Genomic DNA, 21,396 nt, shown 5'->3' on the forward strand with positions numbered 1-21,396 from the left:
ATCTGCTCAACTGTCACACAAACACATCGCGTCAACAATAATAATATCTAAATATATCTACCGCAATATTTGGTATATCGAAATACCACAACTTAATAAATATACCATATTCGATAATCATAAAACACAAAAGTTAGCTGCGTATTTGTCAGAACTATTCGATTTATCGTTTTAATTCCGAAAATCTGTTAACGACTAAAACTCAATTCATCAATAATAATTATATGGGAAAATGATATTATCATTCAAATACCGAAAAAGTACTTAAATATACCAACTGCTATATTTGGTATATCAATATACAATAATTTGATAAATATTATTAGTTTATCATAAAACATTCTACTTATAAACAATATTGTATTCAATTAGCAATTACAGTTTGCTGCGCACTTTTAGAGGCGATCAATTTGGTGTATTTGGTATATTAATATACTATAACTTGATCAGATTACTCTAATATACAACATCAAATTAATGGTGCATTCAATTACCATAAAAGTTGGTGGATTTATAATCACTATTGTCTATTTATCGATTATTAATCGACAATGTCAACACCCTTCACATCGAGTTGTCATTGACATTTTGTTACAATAAATTCTCATTCTGATAACAAATAAAAGATTAACTAACTTTCATTTCTTTTAACTAACTTTCGGTTCCTTCAAACAAAAATTAAACATTTTTTTCTTTATTTTCCTACCAAATGGCTAAATGGCTAAGCGAATCAACTGAAATGTGGCTCATCAACATGGCCAGCGTTTTGCTCTTCATCTTCGATTACAATTTGATCGCACAGGTGTATTTACCTCGAGACTTGGTCTCCACGATTCTCGTGTTTGACTCACTCATCTTGATGAATATGATTCGTCAAAAGTTCATGCAAGCATCAAGCAATTGGTTCGCGTTCCCTATCTGCATTGTGTTGGTCTACTTATGCAATCAGTTTATGTTTCTGTGCATTTGGAATCCCATTTGTTACTTCGCGGAATACTTCAAGGAGCACGTATTGTCGAATATGCAACCGATGACGCCGCTTAAATACGGTTTCTATAGCTACCACCTTAGCTATATTGTGCGATCGATCATTAGCTTGTTGATAACCATAATTATCTTCAAGCCGCAACTTTACAAGCGCAATAGTATCAACAACAAGGCTCAAGCAGATGTTCATCCTCTTCAATAGCTTTTTTTTAGATTTTTTTGACGGACTTTTCACATTACATACTATATCATAACTGCATGTAAGTTTAAGCTATGTAATATTAATGTAAACTTGACTAATGACGTTTTCTTTATAGACTTTCCACACACTTCAATTAAATATTATTTATATTAAATTGAATTTCTCAAGATTCACACTAAATACGAATTGAAATGTTTTTGTCGTCAGCAATGCGTATTGAAACAAAAACAATTTTTTTGGAACTAAAAAATACTGAATAAATAGCAATATAGCACTACAAAATCCAGAATTAAACACACTTCACTAACACTTCAATATGAATAAAGACAAATGTCATTTAAAATTAAATATTCAATAATTGTATGCGAACAAATACCCAAATTACTTAAATATGACACTCAAAAATCTAGCATAATAGTTGAGAGGGTAACACAAATAAAAGAAAATGTAATTTTAAACTAATCATAAATTAATTTTTTTTTTTTTGCTTATTGCTAGCTTCTAAAATATCGATAAGTTCAGCTCTTAACAGAGCTATGTTTGTTATATTCTTTATAGATGAGATCTATAAATTTGTGCCCAGTTAAATTAAATCAACAACCTCTTCAAATATGTCGAAAAATAAATAGAAAGACTAAAAAACAACTTTATAGACGAATAGTAAAATACGATTTAAAATTTCTATTTGCAGCTTCATTTGATTGAGATAATCGCAACACTCTCAGACAAGATAATACGATTTGAATGCGATTTATGCAACAACTGCCAAATTGGCAATCATTATGTGCATTCGCATTCATCTGGTCTATTTGCAAATCATTTTGTTAGATGCCTTAGGTGAAATGCGATTTGAATATCGAATTAAATATGTTGTGGCCATTAAACCTATTTAGCTTTGGCACTGACAACGCATTTATTGATGTCCATTATAGTTTTGTGCGTACGTAAAACGTGTAACAAATATTTCATGCAAGTGATGGAAATTTGCACAAATTTATTAAGACACTTATTAAAGCAGAGCGCGCGTGAAAATTTCAAAACATGCGAGCGAGAAAGCAAAAAAAGCCACAACCCAATGTCATTAGCGTGTGTGCCTCGTTTCCCCCCCTCTCTCTCTCTCTGTGCTGGACAGCAATAAATTTACGAATTTTCGTGTAATTTTCGTTGGCAGCACAAGCACCTGTGGAGGAGCGAGTGAAAGGGGCGAGGGGCGGGGCGGGGCGGGGCGAGCAATGTCAGCCTGGCGCACTCATAAATACATTGACCAATAACATAATTTTGTTTCGGCTCTGTCTGTGTGTGAGCGTTGCTGTCTGGTAACGAGGTCATTTGGCACGCACACATTGACGTATGCATGTCTGTGTGTGTGTGTGTGTGTGCGTGTGTGTGTGTACACAGAAATCACAGCGCACAAAAAATAGCGACAGGCGACAAAGACGCCTGCAAAACGAATGTGCAGCATATGTCCATGGCACGAACGAGCCAAGCACACAGATAATGTGTGTGAGAGAGAGAGAGAGCGGGAGAGAGAGAGGAGAAAGAGGAAGAGAAGAAGAAGAAGCAGTAGGGCCAAGTTACAAGCACATGTGAGCCTACAAAAGGGCAGGTAGCGGGTGGGGGGGAGGCAGCCAGTTATACCCATTAAAAATGGGGAAAGGAACTACTTGATGAAGACAGAAATATACACGTGTATGTAGGATGAAATAAATACTTAATAACAACAATAAATAATAAATAGAAATAAAAATAAAATTAAATAAAATAAAACCAAATAAAATTAACTATGTTATAATATTTTTATTTTTTTTAAATTAACTATGTTCAAATATTTTTTTTCTTTTCTTAACAACTTGTTTATATGTGAGCAAAAAAAAGGTTTATTTTATTTAATTATCCCATATTGTATATAATATATACAATAGATGTATTATTATACTATACTATGTATTTATGCTTATACTAATTCATGCTCATACTTTGTATTGATATTTGGTGTAATTTCAATTTACTAAACCAGTGTTGTTGAGGTACTTATTAAGTTATACAGGTTCTTCATTTAATGAATAGTTTTAACAAAATTTATTTATCCCTTCAATTTCAATTATTACAATTCCCATCTATCCTCAAGGTGAAAATTGCTTTGCACTTATTGTATTAATACAATGTATAAACAAATGCAATCTGAACTATATCTCGATTATATACATATATTTTGAATAGTTTTGAAAAGAACATGATTAAATAAATAACTAAAATAACTCTTCAAGTTTTTTGACCACTATTAGTAGACTTTTACTATAATCACTTTCGGACAAAGCTACAAATACTTAATATTGTTAGTTACATTTGTGGTTGACATAATGCCATCTCTAAGTATGTTATGTATGTACATTTTTGACAAATCAGATAATGATTTTTCGTTTTAAATGAATTTGTTATTCCAATGAAATAAGAAAATTGCGTTTATTTTGGCGCACTCTTTTTTACTTTTGCACTGACGATAAAGTAAATTCATTTTTGTATTAAAACCTGAATTTATTCAAATCGATTGAAACTTTAATTGTTTTCGCTGACAACTTATAAGTCAAAAGAGAATGCTAATGCAGCCCTGAAGTTTGTGCAGCCTCAAGAGTTGCAATTATATCGTTGTCGTTATCGTTATCGTTTCTTGCTCACAACTATCGTTATTGCGTTGAACTATCATTTTTCGTGAATTTAGGATATCATTGAAGTCGTGCATTTGCCGTGCGTTTCATTTTGGGTTGTGCTGTGTTTTCGGGAGAGAGAGCACAGACGGAAGTTAGGTGGCTTTGGCTTTCGCTTTGGCTCGCAGTGCGGCAGTATAATTAATGGGCGTATTGGGGCGCATGCGGCATGCGGCATAGTTCGGGGCACGAGGCACGAGGGCCACGGACCACCGTCTGACCAACTTCAGGCCATGCATTGCGATTTGGGATATTAAACGTTACGATGCAGGGCGACAGACGGACTCCATCTCTGACGCTGACTCTGACTCTGACGCTGATTCTCAGCTGAATGCCTATGAATATGCCATGAGGCCATGTGACGAATCAACCCAAATGTGTGTCTGCGTCTGTGTGTGTGTCTGTGTGTGTGTGTGTGTGTGTGTTGCTGATGATGATGATCACATGCTATTAAACCGCAATACAATAGCAATTTTCAAATAAATGATTTATGGCCTCCTGGCTGCCGGACTGCCGACAATTGCCGCAGACTGCAAATGCCATAAAACATACCAGACAGAGATAGCTAGCGACATTAGACAGAGAGAGAGAGATAGATAATTGTGTGGCACAAAAAGTTTGGAAAAAGCCAATGCAAAACGTATGGCAGAAAGTTCAAAGTGCGACCAACAAGTTCATTTCTTTGTGTTAAACAATTGTTTCAAAGATATCCCCGAGTGTGGCTTCAAATTTACTGTGCTGCTGCGCTGCAAGCCAATTGTAAATCAAATGCCCGAAAATCCAGACTGAGATTAGATCGAATATGCTCTGCATGAAATTAAAGGTTTCCTCAACAATTTTTACACATTCGAGGCAACAAATCCGCCTCACAACGTATACAAAGAACAGGTTAGAAAACTACTGTCGAGTAGACTCGACTTTGAGACACCCACAACACTTATTGTTCTTAAAATATACCAAATATATATAAAGAGAAAATACTAAAATATACTGAATGATGCATTTTAAACATTGGTATACTGTACGAAATATAGCTTTTGGTATACTGAAATATACTGAAGACTGTATATACTATCCCAAATACCATAAAAATACTGAAATATAGTTAAGGTCTTAAGTGGCATAGTATATCCATATACCAAAAACAGTCTTCAGTATATTTTAGTATATAAAATGCTATACATGTATACAACTGACTGTATTTGGTATAGTATATCAATATTCATTATATTTTAGTATTTTTCATTGAAAAATATACTATAGGTAACCACATATACCGGATTATCAAGAGTCATACAAAATATACTGAAGGCTGTATTTAATATATCGATATACTATACCAAATACAGCCTGTAATATATATATATATGTATACTGATGGCTGTATTTGGTATCTCGATATACTTTAACAAGTGTATAACTTGTGGTATATTTTTGTACGTTATTGGTATGTACCACAGATATACCACAAAATATACCAAATTATCAATTTCACTCAAAATACAGCTCTATTTCTTATAGTGCCTGAAATCAAGGCCTCATCTCATCCAGACAGGCGTATCAGCTGCTGTCGCTGATCCAAAATATATATACTTTATGGTCCTTATAGTTCTGCCTGCTACATGAATTTCCTGCCGGCACAAAGTCATAAAACCCTTATACCCAATGGGTAACGGGCATAAAAATTGAATCCATTTTGTGCCGCTTTGCAAAATAACGAGACTGGGGCTATGATTTATTGCACAGCTGAAGCTACACATTCATGCATAGCTATCAAATATATATTGCGAAATACCTGCCTCGCAAATTGCAGTTGAGAATGCAATAATATTTTGGGACAACATATGCTGGGCATCTTCTGAAATTCCCAAAATTCAAATGAGACAATTAAAACTACGCAAAAGTCCTGACATAAAACTAAAACTAGCAATCTAGCATCATTTTAATTGTCAATTTTGAATTGAAACTGTTGTAGTCAAATACCGAGTATCGATCATTAAATTGCTTTCGGCTCAAAATACCAATAGAGCTAATTATGTGAGCAAACACTGACAGAGAGAGAGATAGAGTGAGAGACCACGAGCAACTTGACTCAAATCAGACTGAGGCTTGCACTTGGCCTACGGCTTAGGCTTTGGGCTTTTGGGGCTTTTGTTGCAGTCCTCTATTGTGGCTGGCAAAGCACGTACAGAGAGAGAAATGGGGAGTGAGTTGAGGCTGTGACTGGCTGTGTATCTTGTGGTTTTGTCTGCCTCTGCATTGAATGCGTTGATTTGGCCACTTTGGCCTTTGGCCTCAGCCTCAGTCCGTTTGTGCGTTACGTTGCGTTTAATTGGACTGCCGCAGCGCCGAAAAGTATGCAACGGAAAAAAAATAAAATAAAACAACCTCAGCGACAATTGGCAAGCAGGAAAACAGAAAGAGAGAAAGAGACAGGTGGCAAACTGTCATTGCCAGGCGAATACTTAGAGTACATTCAACTCTCACGCCTGCACGCACACCCAAACACACACACACACACACACCCAAACACACACACACACATTAATGCGAATGTCTCCATTTTGTGTGCGTTTTTTATTGTTTCTGTTTCTGTTTCAGTTGCTTTTTTCTGCTGCTGCTTTGACGTTGTAAATTTTAATGCAAAACTCGTTTATTCACAACGCCAACAACAACAACAGCAACAGCAACAACAATAACAACAATGCCATTTGGCTGCTCAAGCATTTGCGTGACAATCAACAGACCCCATCCGCATCCGCATCCCCAACCCCATCGTCATCCCCATCCTCACCCCCTTGGCGGCCATTTTGACAGATGCCAAACACAAAACGAGCAGCAAAACGCAAAGTTTTTATTTGTCTTTCATTGCATGGCATAATGCTGTCAATAACAACAAGAGCGGAAACAGTGGAGCATTAAATGGACTGCCACTAAACAGATACCCTGCATATGCAATGCCTTAGCTAAGGGCACGTCTAAGCTAAGTAAATACTAAAAACTAAATAAATCTCAAGTCGGACATTTTTCGATATTTCTTCAAGCTTAAACCAAAAAAATAGCTTTAAATTATTTCCTATTTTCAATACTGTCTGACAACTTGTTTACTGCACATCGAAAAGAAAAAACTATTTCGCTTAAGCATTAATAAACATTATTTTTACATTTGAACATTTTGGCAGATAACCTTAAAATAAAGCTTTGTAAGTTTTGCACGCTCCGAAAGCTCAATATAACCCTTCAAACACTTCGAATATCTCAAAAATTCCGATAACGAAGTAAAGCTCTAGAAAAACTTCACAAAATGACAATTCCGAAAACGAAATAAAAGCCTTTTAAAACTCTGACAAATATTGCAAAGTGCGAAAGCGAAATAAAACGCTTTAAAAAAAACACCGAAAAATAATAATTCCAAAAGCGAAATAAAATCCTTCACAAAAATTCGAAAACTCCGAAAACGGAAAAGTGCAATTGTGACTACAAAAAATAATACTCTGCAGGTAAAATAAAATTAATAATAAATAAATTTAAAAAAAAATTGAGCACACTGACCATGGTAAACATCAACAAGTAAAGACTCCTAAAAGGTACAGAAAAAGATATTCAAATTTATTTCAGCTAAACACTCTACAAAAGCATAACTCTGATAATAAATGAATTGAAATGCGCACTCCGAAAAGTGAAGAATCCTAAAAGGTTCAAAAAAAGTATTCAAATTAATAAATAAGAACTAAATAAAAAAAAAAATGCGCACTCCGAAAAGTGAAAAATCTTAAAAATGGTATTCAAATTGAATTTAAATTTAATATTCCCAAAATTGAATAATGCGAAATAACATAAATAACAAATATTATGTTAAATACAAAAATGTTGATACCCTTTAAGAAGCACAAAAATGCGTGGTAGATATGTAGAGTAATCGCGTCAAACAAAGTAAAAGCAAAGCGAGCGACATTCAGAGAGAGAGAGAGAGAGATATAGAGAGAAAGAGAGAGTTTATGTGCCTGCCGGAGCGTCGTTAGTTAGTTTTTACGATTTGCCTGTCATAAAAATTAATATTTTGCTCCCGCTGTGCGATAAGGGGCAACAGTTGTGAATGTTTGTAAATAGTCCGCTCTCAGTGTCCGCTTCTCGTTTTCACCAAGTGACTGACTGACTGACTGGTCATTGTCTTTGGCCTGTCCAACGCATAGTATCTATATAGTATATACATATATAGCATGTGAAGCACATGAAACATGAAACGCGAAATTCATTTAGTGCGCCAAGAGGGGAAAGACGAAGGCGAAACTAATTAATGTCAACTAACGCATACAATTGCCCGCAATTTGTGGCAAATGAGTCGGGCATTTAATTGCAATTGTAATGATTTATAATTTATGAAATTAAGCAATAATCGCAATAATGAAATTACGACAAAACCAAATAAAATGTCAACTGTACATTCCTCTTATGGAGGAAATTGCAGAGAGGCGGAGATGGAGATGGAGATGGAGGCGGAGCTCGCTAAGCGGCGATTCAATTAGCCAGCGATTGCTTGAATCGTTTGAGCACTTTTGCCCCACTGTGTGTGTGTGTGTGTGTGTGTGTGTTTGTGGAACATCATTTATGCATTGTGCAGTTGCATCGCAAATGCATGGACATGCCAGTTTATGAACGTGTTTGTCGAAGCTCCAACAACAACATGCGCCTCAGAAAAGTCCCGAAAAACTCATAAAACTTTGCAATTGTTTAAACGTGCCGCACGGGCCGCATCATAAAGCAGCAGCAGCAGCAAAAAGTTTACAGTCCCAAAAGGTTTGCAAACTTGCTTCGTGGGCGGCGGTTGTTTGTTGCAAACATGAGGAAGAGAGAAAGAGGGAGTAAGAGAGAAAGAGAGAGAAAGGGGGACTAAGAGAGAGAAAGAGAGAAAGAGGGAAGAGGGCAGCCTTTAACTGGCCGCACTTCAAGTTGCATTTGCGGCCAAAGTGGCAGCGCCCGGCAATTTGTTGCCTACTTTTATGGGCGCCATGGCAAAGCGAAAAGTGTTGCAAGAAAAACAACAAAAACACAGCCAAGCAAATGTCGGCCATTTTGAAACCGGGGGAGGAGCGAGGGGGGAGGCTTAATAACTTTGCAGTTGCAACGAGCGAAATGCGGCGATATAAATGCACAGCAGCAGCGGGCGAAACGTTGCCACAAAAGTGTTGCAAGCAGCAAAGGCGCTGAAATATGGCAACAGCAGTGAACACACACACACAGAGTCTCATCACACACACACACACACACACACACACACACACACACACACACACACACACACACACACACACACTCGCTAGTCGCATACATGACAGCTGCTTAAGTATGCATGCGATGCATGTGCTGGCTGGCTGGCCAGCTGTCCTCTCTCTACCCCACCTCCTAGCTGCTTCTTCTTACTGCCCCATTGTGGCACGTACCCCCCCGTCTTCCGCTTCCCCTCCCGCTCACACTTGCTGTCCTTATGCAAATAGGCAAAAAGTGCGACTGCTTGGCATAGAATTTCAAATGATCTAATGAAACAACAAAACACAACAACAACAGCGCGTATATATATATGAGTGTGTGTGTGTGAGTGTATATGTATGTGTATGTGTGTGCCAAAATGCTGCCGGAACGTGGCAAGCAAAGCAGTCTATGACTTCAAATAGCAGCAAAATAAGCAAAGCAGACCAAACAAGAAAAAAAAAACAAGACTTGAATCGATTCAAGTGCCACATACTAAGAAACGAATATACTAATATGTATAAATAGTATATACATTAAGAATTTAGTATATTTTGGTATATACTTATATGCATATATATACCAAGTACTTAGTAGATTTAAGTATATACTAATATGTATATATGGTATATATACAAATATATATGTATTTTGTATATTTTAGTATGTTAACAAATATGTTGCGTATATTAGTATATACCAATATATGTGTGTATATGGTATATATACAAGTATTTAGTATATTTAAGTATATACAAATATTCATATATGGTATATAAGCAAGTATGTAGTATATTTGTATTCTGTTATGCATACATGGTATATATTTAAATATCTACCGTTGGACTTTATTTTAAGGCATACCAGACTAAGCAGCGATAGCTTTATTAGACAACGCTCTTAGAAAGAGCTTCTTAATTCTTTAAATAGTTGATATTCTAAATGAAGTAAATCATTTTGAAACACAGTCTAAATATCGAAGTTGTTAAGTTATTATACTACTAGTAGAAATTAATTCAATAATGAATAATAAAAAAGTAAGCCAAAACAAAGTCTTTGCACTTTTCACATTTTCTACAAACTATAATCTTCAATATCTCTTTTTGGAATTCCGTAATAATATTTTATATATTTCATACCATCAGAGAGCAAGGAATTATGAAAATGGCTAATAAGTGAAAAGGTAAATATATTAAGCAAACTATTATTGTTATTAAATTTATAAAATTTTAACTTTAACAATCTCTTTTATAGTTTTTTTTTGTATTTCGAGATAATATTACACATAATATTCATAATACTATCTGATAGTACAAATTATTATTATCTTGTATTATTATTTTTATATAACTTAACTTTATATAACTTTAACATTCTCTTCTAAAGTCTTTTCGATTCGCTGCCTGAAAAGTTCAATTTGCAAAAATCGCTCTGCAATAATAACAATAATAATACCACTAAAGTGTTGGGCGTGTGTCGGGTGGGCGTGGCAAATGTTATATACACACAATGTGTAGATATTAATTTGCAGCAGCAACACAAGAAGAAGCAGAGCTAAAAGCGGTTTGCCTTGTTGCCAACGCTGTCTTCAGTCTGTGTTGCCTTCTGCCTTGCGGTTATCACACCATAACCGCAAAAGCACTGCTCAAAGCAGTTATAGAACGATAGAGACAGAGAGAGAGTGAGAGGGAGATACACACACACTGAGTTGCATGCAAACAGTTTTGTAGTTGATTTCGCAATTTGTGCAAATGCATTGAAAATCACTTTTTACGACTCGCCGTCGTCTCGAGGACTTTAAGTGGACATTTAGCCCGCAGCTCTGTCTATATCCTTACGTCATTTCCTCCCCCCATTCCTTCAGTCTATGTCTCTGTGTCTCTTTGGCCATTGTCCACTTAATTAACGCATTGCAAAACTAGTTTACAACTAGTTTATAGCAAAAGAGTTCTGGAGTTGAGAGTTCGCTCGGAGTTCGGAGTTTAGAGTTGTCTTGAATTATGTTTAATAAGCTTTCAAGTCACGAGCCACCTTCAATGGGCACGTAACTGGAGCAGAAATTGGCACATAAAACAACAACAAACCAACATGAACGAGTGCGAGCGAGAAGGAGAATTGACAAAAACAACAGAGACAGCAAAAAAATAAAGATGGAAGGGAAAATAAATACGACATTCATTTTTGTGCCACAAAGGACGCGATATTCACGAGTTTCCTGCAACGTGAAAACAGCCGGAAAATTATACCAAAATGCGAAAGGGGTTTCGCTGTGTGTGCGCGTGTGTGTGTGTGTGTGTGTGTTGCAAGCTGCACTTCCGGTTTGGGGCCAATTGCCACTGACCGAAAAAAGAAGCAACGCGAAAGCGGGGCGAAAATGAAGCCAAAAGACAAAGTGCACTATGGGGAGCTAGCAGCGAGGTGAGCAGAGCGAGAGAGAGAGAGAGAGAGAGCGAGTAAGAGAGAGAGAGAGAGAGCGAAATAATATTGGTTTAACTTGTGCAGTTACAGCAAGGGGCAAGCGACAGTGGCACAAAGTGCTGGCGATATTTGGGGCAAGCGAATAAGCAGAGACTCACCGAATGTATGTGTGTGTGTGTGTGTGTGTGTGGAAGTGGTGTGCCACATAAATTTGGCGAGGCACGCGCTGGCAACAAAGCAACAAAGTCATGGTCCAGCACAGTTGCTGCTGCTTCATCTTCTGCCTCTGCCTCTGCCTTGGTTTCTGCTTCTGCTTCTCTCCCATATGCAACGTTGCATTGCACAAAAGTTTTAGTTACTTGTGGCAGGCGGAGAATTGGCATTGGGAGTTGTTGTTGCCAACAGCAACAGGAAAATACAGGAAAATGCCAGCAAAGGGAAATGCCACTGCGATCCGAGACACAGACGAAGTTGGAGATGAAGATGGAGACGGAGAGTTGGAGATGCTGTATTTGTAGCTGGGCAACTGAGCAACGAACCTTTGGGCCATATGGCCAATGTGACGATGTGCATATGGCAGCCTTTAAGTGGCCTGAGAAGCAGGGAGAAGCGAGAAGGGAGGGGGGAGGGGGGAAGGAGCGCAGTTACCCCTGGGAAGCAGCTGGTGGCAACGCGATAGAAGATTGCAACTCTGATGTCGACGCGACATAAATAAAGACATTGAAAGCCAAGAAAAAGTGAGAGATTGCTGGCATGAAGAAGCTAGCTAAGACAGCTGTTGATTTATGCTGCGTTTTTAATTTATATGCTGATTTGATGGACAGCGAAATAAAGTTTAAGATAAAAAACAAATAAGAAAGCTACAGTCGAGTGTGCTCGACTTGAAGATACGCGCTACCCATTTTGAATGAAAGCAATTCTAAAAATATACCAAAGATAATTTTTGGTATATCGATATAGTACTATATATGCAAACATAGAAACTTAATATACCGAAAAAATACTTAGGTACACTGAATGTAATTTTTGGTATATGGATATAGTACATACTATAGTATAGTATGCAAATATACCAACTTAATATATTAAAAAAAAATACTTAAGTACACCGAATATAACTTTTGGTATCTCGATATAGTCTACATACCGTGAAAATACTAAAATATACCGAAGGCAACTTTTGGTATATCGATATAGTACTATACTATAGTATGCAAATATACCAACTTAATATATCAAAAAAATACTTTAGTACAACGAATATAATTTTTGGTATATCGATATAGTACTACATACCGTGAAAATACTAAAATATATCAAAGGCAACTTTTGGTATATCGATATAGTAATACATTCTTAACAAAAATACAAAAATATACCAAAGACTTTCCTCAGTTTACGCTTCGATCAGTAGAAAAGTTTCAATTCATATTAAAGTTAAGAAACAACAAGAAATGTTAAATGTTGTTTAAGATTCTCACTTTTCATGTTATAAAATGCAGATCGCATTTAACATAACTTTAAGAATTCAACGTGTATTGCGAAGAGTTTTGAATGAAATTAAAAATTATTTTACTTGGTTACAAGTCGCAATATAATTTGCCCTTTTGAACCTTTCGGCTTTTCAGCAGCAATTTCTTAGCCAGCCTAAGTCGACTTTTAGCTTACTTTCGTTTACCTTTCAGTGCCATTTGATGTGTATATTTTAATTTTGTTTTTTTTTTTGGTATAATATCTTAAAATTATATAATGCGCTTACCCCATAGAAAGAAACAAGTCAAAGGTCGAGCGAGTTGCGACTTACCTGCAAAGAAAATGAAAGAGAAAAACGAATATAAAACATTTAATTTAAAGTTTTTGCAGTGCGCTCGTAAATGCATTTGTTATGACATCATTTCGAAAGGGTTTTTTCGCAATTAAATTGCATTAATAATGCGAGAGAGGCAAAAAACAAACACAAAAAGAATGCAGCATACTTACAGGCGTTTGAGGCAGCAAAAGCGAGAGAAAGAGAGAGAGAGAGGGAGAGCAGAGGGGCAAAAGGTAAAGTGGAAAGCATAATGATAGTAAATAGCAAAAACTAACGACAACATTCACGAGATGCCATTGAAATGAAACACACACACACACACAGAAAGAGAGAAATGTGAGAAGCAACAAAATTCCAAACCAAATAAAATGAAATTGAAATAAATAAATGGACAACAGGTGAAATTCTAACTGTAAATTGCTACAAATGAAAAACAAAACACACATACACACACACACATAAAAGTTGTGACTCAGCTATTGCATTAGAAACATTTTTAATTATTTTGCATATGAAAGCAAAACTGAAAGCGAACACTCAGCAAAAGGAGCAGCACAGATACTGACTGAAAGAGAACGAGAGAGCGAGAGAGAGGGAGGAAGGGAGAGTGAGAAACAACCAAATGGGCGAAACAGGAAATTAAAAAGAATATACTCGAAAATGAACTAAAAAAAAAAGATATATGTATATATGAAATCAACTAACTTTTGAGTGCTGTCATCAGCAACGAAAAACTTGATTTGTGCTGACTAAGCAATACTCTGGCATCGTTTGAAAATTTATGAAATCTGTTAATTTAACTAATAATTTAGCTTATGAAATCATGTTCATATTTTCAAAATTCAATTTATATCAATATTCTATAATTTTATTTTTCATATACATACATATGTTTTATTTACATCAAAGCAAATTAATTTAAGAATATCAAGGCAATATTTAGCTTTTACTTGAACTTTAGATTTACGACAATATCATAAGCAAAGTTTGTGAAATTAGTATTGAAAACATACAAATAAATGTATGATTTAAAGCAATAAGTAAACTAAGAAAAAAAATACCAAAATTATCTTAATCAAATTCTTGAATATTTAAATGAACTGTATGTAAAGTGAATCCCAATATAAGACAATAATATATTTTGATTCCGAAGGCGACAAATTAGTTTCCCCTCCAATAAATTCAACATTCCTTTCTCATATGTTTTATTCTCCTCCAAGCAACTTCAGATTACCAAGAGAATCTTCAGCTAGGTATATTTTAAAATAAAGGACTAGCTAATTAGTCAGAGATGTCAAAAGTCTGACAAAGAACATAGTTCATTGCATGAGTTTTGCCATCAAAGAGAATTGTTATGCAGGGTATTTGAGTGTAAAGATAACTAAATACATGCATAAATGTAGTATATGGTATATTGTATAGTAAATAGTATGGTATATAGTATATAGTATATAGTATAGAATACTCGTATCTTTAATATTTTAGTGAAACTATTGTGTCTAAATTGAGGACGCAGAGACCGAAAACTAGCAAGGACACACACAGAGTGCGACATCGACACCGACACCGACAAAGGACACCGACGACACAGAGAAACAGAGACATCGACAAACACACACACACAGAGAGAGAGAGAGAGAGAGAGAGAGAGATACACACATAGAGACTTGGACGTGCCATTTGTGCGCTTTCTATGCGTTATGATTATATCTTAATGAATGTTATGAAACACATAAATCAAATTGCGAAAACGCCACAAGCAGTTGGACAAAGGCCCACGACTGAGTAAGGAAAGAGAAAGAGAGGCAGAGAGAGAGAGAGAGAGAGGGAGCAGAGATGGGCCCCGATGGCGCCCACAAATAAACAAGACAACAACAAGCCCAAGAGTGAGACAGAGAGAGAGAGAGAGGGAGAAAGGAAGCGAGTGAGTGAGAGAGATGTCTGCACTAATGTTCATGTTGACGAATGCAAATTCATAATAAAAAGGCCTCGAGTTGGACAACTTGGACGAGGACTAAGAAGAGGCGGCTAGTCATGTGCGCTCTCCCTCTCTCCCTCCCTTTCTCCCTCTCTCTCTCTTTCGCTCTTTCCCACTCCCGCTGTTCGACAATTTGAACGCACTAAGTAACACGACAGCTTGGCAAATGTTTGGCTTTGCTTTGATTTTAATGTTAATGTTCAGCTCCTACTGGCGCCCCCTGGCGGCCAAGCCCAACGCCCACCTCACCGCACCGTCCCGCACCCCTCGAGGCCACAATGGGCGTGAGGATAATCTCATTTGGGACCCTGGCTAAGAATTGTGCCCCGGCCAAATGACAAGCAAACAAACAAAGTTGCCCTAAAAGCATAGCAAGAATGTCCGCAAAGTGATTTACTTACCCCCAGCTACAGAGAAAGAGCGAGACTGCATAATAGAGAAAGACAGAGAGAGAAAGAGAGAGAGACAGAGAGAGCTCGTCTGGCTGTAACAGCTGGCGAAATTGTAATTGTTGTGCAAATTCAGCGCAGCCAAGTAGGCAATAGTCAATGCAGAGCACAGCCCCAAAAAAGCGCATTTGCATCGCAAGCGAGGGTTGCTCGAACAATATCCAATAGACACATGGCAATGTCGAATACATATACTCGTATCTTCCATCCTTTAAACATTTTCTCAATAATATTGCTCGCATGTAAGACATTAATAAAGATACCAAATTAATATACCCACAAAATACTGAAATATACTAAGATATATTTTTGGTATATCGATATTTTACTACAAAATATACAGATAAATATACCAGATTTTCAACGACGGTACTATCGTTGAAATATATCGAATTAATATACCGAAGAAATACTTACATGTATTAAATGTTATTTTTGGTATATCGATATATCACTGTGTACAAAATATACCAAATTCTCAACTACTATCGTTGAAATATGCCGTTTAAACATACCGAAAACATACTGAAATATACTAAAGCATAAATTTGGTATATCGATATACTACTATGTACACAATTTACTCAAAAATACAAAATATACCAGATTGTAAAAGGCTGAACTATTGATAAAATATACCAAACTAATATACCGAATACTTATATATAATAGCCTTAATTACATTACTACATTCAAAATATACTCAACTGTAAAATATATACCAGACTGTCAACTAAAGATTGCAATATTTATATTTGTCTGCAACCATATATTTATGAACTATGAACACTATTTAACATATATTATATAATATATTGAAATATATAAATGGTATATGATTACAGCGTAGTGAGTAAACTGCGATAGAATGAAAATACTTATATATTATGAAACAAATTCTTTCGTTTTAGAGAACTATATTGAGCAAATAATTTTATTTAGACAATAGCTATAGATGACTTTATGGGGGACATTGCAAGACCAGTCCTTAGAGAAGATTCTTTTTTTTCAATAGTCCCTTTTTTTTATCACAAAATATGTGTAAATATCTCATAATGTAATACTGAAATGGGAATACTCGAATGAAGTGCAAGTAGTTATACAAAATGTTGTTAAATTTCTGCAAATGCGGAATATGGTCTCAATTTGAATTGATTGAATGCATTTGTGAAACTTTTCAAACGCTCCTCCACAATTTGCGGCGAGTGAAATATCACAAATAATTGCAACATTTGCAGCTCAATAACCCAAATAAAAGTATAACCCTAAACACAAACACATAAAGACATACAGATAAGTGAAAACTATTGATTGTGCTCTTTATCTCGCATCTGGATTTCCCCTTTATCCTACATTTTACTCGTTGGTTGGCGCGGTTGTTGCAGCGCTTTGCTTTATTTAACGACAGCCAACGATTTCTAAAGCTACATTCAGTGTCTTGTGTTGCGTGTAGCCGAAAAAAGGAACAAAAAGAAAAGCAAAGAAAAGCTGGGAAAAATGCAACTCTATGTGAACAGGCAGCTGTCACAAAAGAGAGAGAGGGGGGAGAGGGAGAGAGAGAGGGAGGAAAACTTAAGTTTAGAGCACATTGCAACTTCAGTTGAGTTGTGTGCAAGTTGAAAGTTATTTAAGAGAGAAGGAAAGGGAAGTTGCGTATACGCAATGTTGCCTCGAGTCATCGTTGTTGAGCTGCAGCTCAAATGGAAACAAATGTCGCTCACTGTGATGCGCTCCCCTCTCTCTCTCTTTCTCTCTCTGTCTATCTCTCTCTGACGACAACAGCAAGCGGGGCTGCTGAAAAACTTGCTTGGCAAAAAAAAAACACGTAAATAAATGAAATAAAATTAAATAAAAAGCGTCTGCTGGCTTCTTGCCGTACTACTTGCGATGGGTGGGGGAAGGGGTGGGGCAAAAAATGGCAACAACTTTTCAAACTCATTAAAATTAATGAAAGCCACGCACTTCAAGCCGAAGCAGCAAGGCAAGCGAATGCATTGCAGAGAGCAAGAGAGCAGGAGAGACGATGAAGATGAGGTTAGCAATGCAATGGCGCCTGTAATTATACAAGTGAGCAAGCATATTGCAAGCACCTCTCTCTCCCTCCCTTCGCTCTCTCTCTCTGTCTTTCTCGCTACACACTCGCAACACTCAATGAAATCGCATGAAAGTTCATTAAAACAAATTAAAAGCAAAGAGCACAGCCGACGGGAAGCGAAGCCAAACGTGCCGGAAACATGGCAATAGCTTTGTCGCCAATGGCCGGCGGCCAGCTAAGTGGACTAAATGTGTGCGTGGGCAGAGCGAGAAAGAATAAGAAAGACAGAGACGCAGACAGAGAGAGAGAGAGAGAGAGACAGTTAATGATAACGGTAAATAAATGCGAGACAGCGAGCTGAAGGTCAAACCGACGTGTCACAAATCTGTCTGTATCATTTGCCGATAACAACTTTAGCAAACTTGGCACCGCCCAACAACAACAACAACAAAAAAAAACCTTTTGCCGAGGGTATATCGGTGAGTTTGACGAGGGTGTCTTCACACCTTTTCACACAGCCTTCAAGTGATTAATTAGATGTTTGCGCGCGGATAAAACTTGAATACCTATTAACATATCATATGAACCAAAGTACCAAACAAAAATGCTGGCATAATTAAATCTCAAGTCATGTCAGATAAATACCATTCAGTAATAGATACGTATTATAGGGGGAAATATACTAACAATAATACTGTATTTATATCGTATCAAAGGGCAGAAGATTAGATCGCTTCAAATTTATTTGCGATCAGAGAAAAATTGTGAATTGTTTGGTATATTTTGCATGTAGTAGTATATTAATATACCAAATGTATATTTCTGTTCAATAGCAATATACCAAATATATATTTTGGTATATTTCAGTATGTTTTTGTGTGTTTTGATTTTTTTCCTTTATGGTATATTTTGCATGTCGTAGTATATTAATATACCGAATGTATATTTCCGTTTAATAGCGATACACCAAACATATATTTTGGTATATTTCAGTAAGTTTTTGTATGTTTTGCTGTCGAACACATTGGACTGTAGCTTTCTATCGAGTTGTAAATTCAACGCAAGGACATTTCCCATATTTTAGTTAAGCATTAATTTATCAATTATTAAAAAAAGAAAATTGAAAAATATAATTGAAGAACGCAATGTACTTTTATAATGTGCATCCACTGAAGTAATCATTCACTAATTTAATTACTTGTTTACTAATTTAATTAATAAGAAAACATCGATTTTTAAAATGCTCTTTATATGTCACTAGCTGTCAGTCAACAAACATGCTATTTAATATTATTGTTTCGTCATCAGCTCATCAGCTGCTTAAAGTCTGAAGTCGACATGGCGTATGTGTAATATTTGTTGTGTATGCAAAGTAAAAGTAGGAGTAATGTAATCTAATCGAAAGGTATACGTGGCATATGAACTTTTGAATGGCTTTCAAGTGCCGCATATGACACGTGGCAGCAGCAACAACAATAGCAACATCAAGTGTAGCAACTATAATAGCAACTACATATAACAAAAACAAAAGCTCGACGAGCTTGAAAATCAATCGAAAAGCCAACCAAGGTCGACAGCACACACACACACACATTATAATATAGTCAGAAGTAAGAGGCAGAGGCAGAGGCAGAGGCAAAGCGACGTCAAACTGCGTCCCAATGGACGGACAGGCGACAGCTGAATAGACAGACAAGGACAGCGAGACAGAGAGAGAGAGAGAGAGAGGGTGGGGGGCGACAAGTTGTTGGGGTTAGAATAGGCATGTGAACAGGGATATGGCCAAGAGCAAGAACACAAAAAAAGGGAAGGCTCAAAGATTGGCAGCAACTCTGTTGCGCTGGCCATAATTGCAACCACAACAACAATAACAACAACGTTAACAGTTGGCAGAGCAGCAGCTGCAACAACAGCAACTTGCACCCACATCTTCCGGCTGAGGCGCCTCCCCCTCCAACCCCCCAAAGTCCCTAACGTCGTTGAACAGCATTGTTGCAGCTGCTGTGAGGCAAAGTCAACAAAGCGCGTAATTTACATTTAAGAACTGCTGCAACAAAGAACAGGAAACGGCAATAACAGCAACAACAACAACAACAACAACAACAGCAACGGCAATGGCAACTGCAGCTGCAACAACAACTTGCAACAGTGCAACAAATGGCTGGCACTGTCAGGCTCGGGCCACACTTGAAAGTAAATTGCTTAATTATGATAATCAAGAGACACATCTTCCTCTCTTCTCATTTTATTTTTTGCGCTCTCTGAGGAGCGAAGCTGTGAATGTGTAATGATGATAGGACGCAACGCAGCGTGACAGCTGCTGCAAAAGTTGCAAATGGGAAAGGAAAAGGATTAAACTGAAAGGGATATGCATTATATGGCAAAGCGACAGCTGCAAATTAAACCAGCAGCATACCGAAAATGCCCTTGTCCAAGAGCCATCAATAGCACGAAGGGAATGACTGCAACTCAAATTAGTTCATTACTAGGGGAATAACAGGGAATTTGCGCAAATTAACAACGAAATAACGACACAAAAAACAGAGAGAGACTACAAATTGCTGTTCCATTGAAATGCAAGAGAGTAAAACGATATGTTGAGCTCACTAAAAAGTTGAAGGACAGACGCAACGAAAACTGAAATAATGGAAAATATTCTTAGCACAATACGTCAGATTGTTTTAATGAATGAAAGAGTAATACAATATATCGAATTTATGTAAAAGTTCTAGCACAAAAACTCTTCAGAAATCTCTGAGATGCCCGTTACCCATTTAAAAAAAAATATACCAAGCAAAAATTGCGAAAATACACCAGAAAATACTTGAATATATTCAATCATGAAAAGGTGATAAAAACTGTGCCAAATTATATATTTGGTATATTAATATACTAGCATATTAAAAATATACCATCGAGTATAAAATATACCAAAATTAATATTTGGTATATTGATATACCACATTCAAAAAAATTCCAAAGTATATAAACTATACCTAAATGTATATTTGGTATATTCAAAATATACCAAAGAATACAAAATATACCAAAATATCGAGTACAAACTATACCAAAATATATATTTGCTATATTGCTACATTACCACATTCAAAAAATGTCAAAGTATATAAAATATACCAAAATATATATTTGGTATATTCAATATATACCAACGAGTACGAAATATACCAAAATATCAACCAAAACAGCAACCATTTTCCCATATAAAACTATTTCTTGAATAACTTTTAATAACGATAAGTAGAATCTATCTTAAAAAGAAGTCACACAGGATCTTCAAAGTCTGTAAATATTTATTTTGCATCCAAATGAACGCATATAATAGCAGAAATATACTGCACAAGCTTCACTTCAGTTCGCAAATATAATTTTATTAAATGCATAGTGAAAGTGTATTTTATGAGGTTGGCCACAAGCCATCTCAGCGATAATTTAATCGACTCTTTTATGCAACTTCTGGATGTTGAAGAGAGCAATAATAATTGCAAGGCATGCTAGGCATAATATTATGCTGTTATTAGATGGGCACTCTTAGTATAGTATG

At 36.3% G+C, this 21,396-nt stretch overlaps 2 protein-coding genes across 2 annotated transcripts in view; one reads left to right on the forward strand and one right to left on the reverse strand.

Moving 5' to 3' along the window:
• Positions 1 to 21,396, reverse strand: part of LOC133847443 (uncharacterized) — a 109,118-nt gene that overhangs the window by 62,984 nt on the left and 24,738 nt on the right.
• Positions 656 to 1,321, forward strand: LOC133849275 (uncharacterized). Its single transcript, XM_062285224.1, has 2 exons — positions 656 to 1,247; positions 1,305 to 1,321. The coding sequence occupies exon 1, from the start codon at positions 710 to 712 to the stop codon at positions 1,187 to 1,189; it is 480 nt and encodes a 159-aa protein (XP_062141208.1). The 5' UTR covers positions 656 to 709; the 3' UTR covers positions 1,190 to 1,247; positions 1,305 to 1,321.

This window comes from Drosophila sulfurigaster, chromosome X (assembly GCF_023558435.1).
Source record: "Drosophila sulfurigaster albostrigata strain 15112-1811.04 chromosome X, ASM2355843v2, whole genome shotgun sequence".
NCBI lineage: Eukaryota > Metazoa > Arthropoda > Insecta > Diptera > Drosophilidae > Drosophila > Drosophila sulfurigaster.

Coding starts and splice junctions, on each gene's coding strand:
- LOC133849275 (XM_062285224.1), top strand. CDS start 710: ATGGCTAAATGGCTAAGCGAATCAACTGAAATGTGGCTCATCAACATG.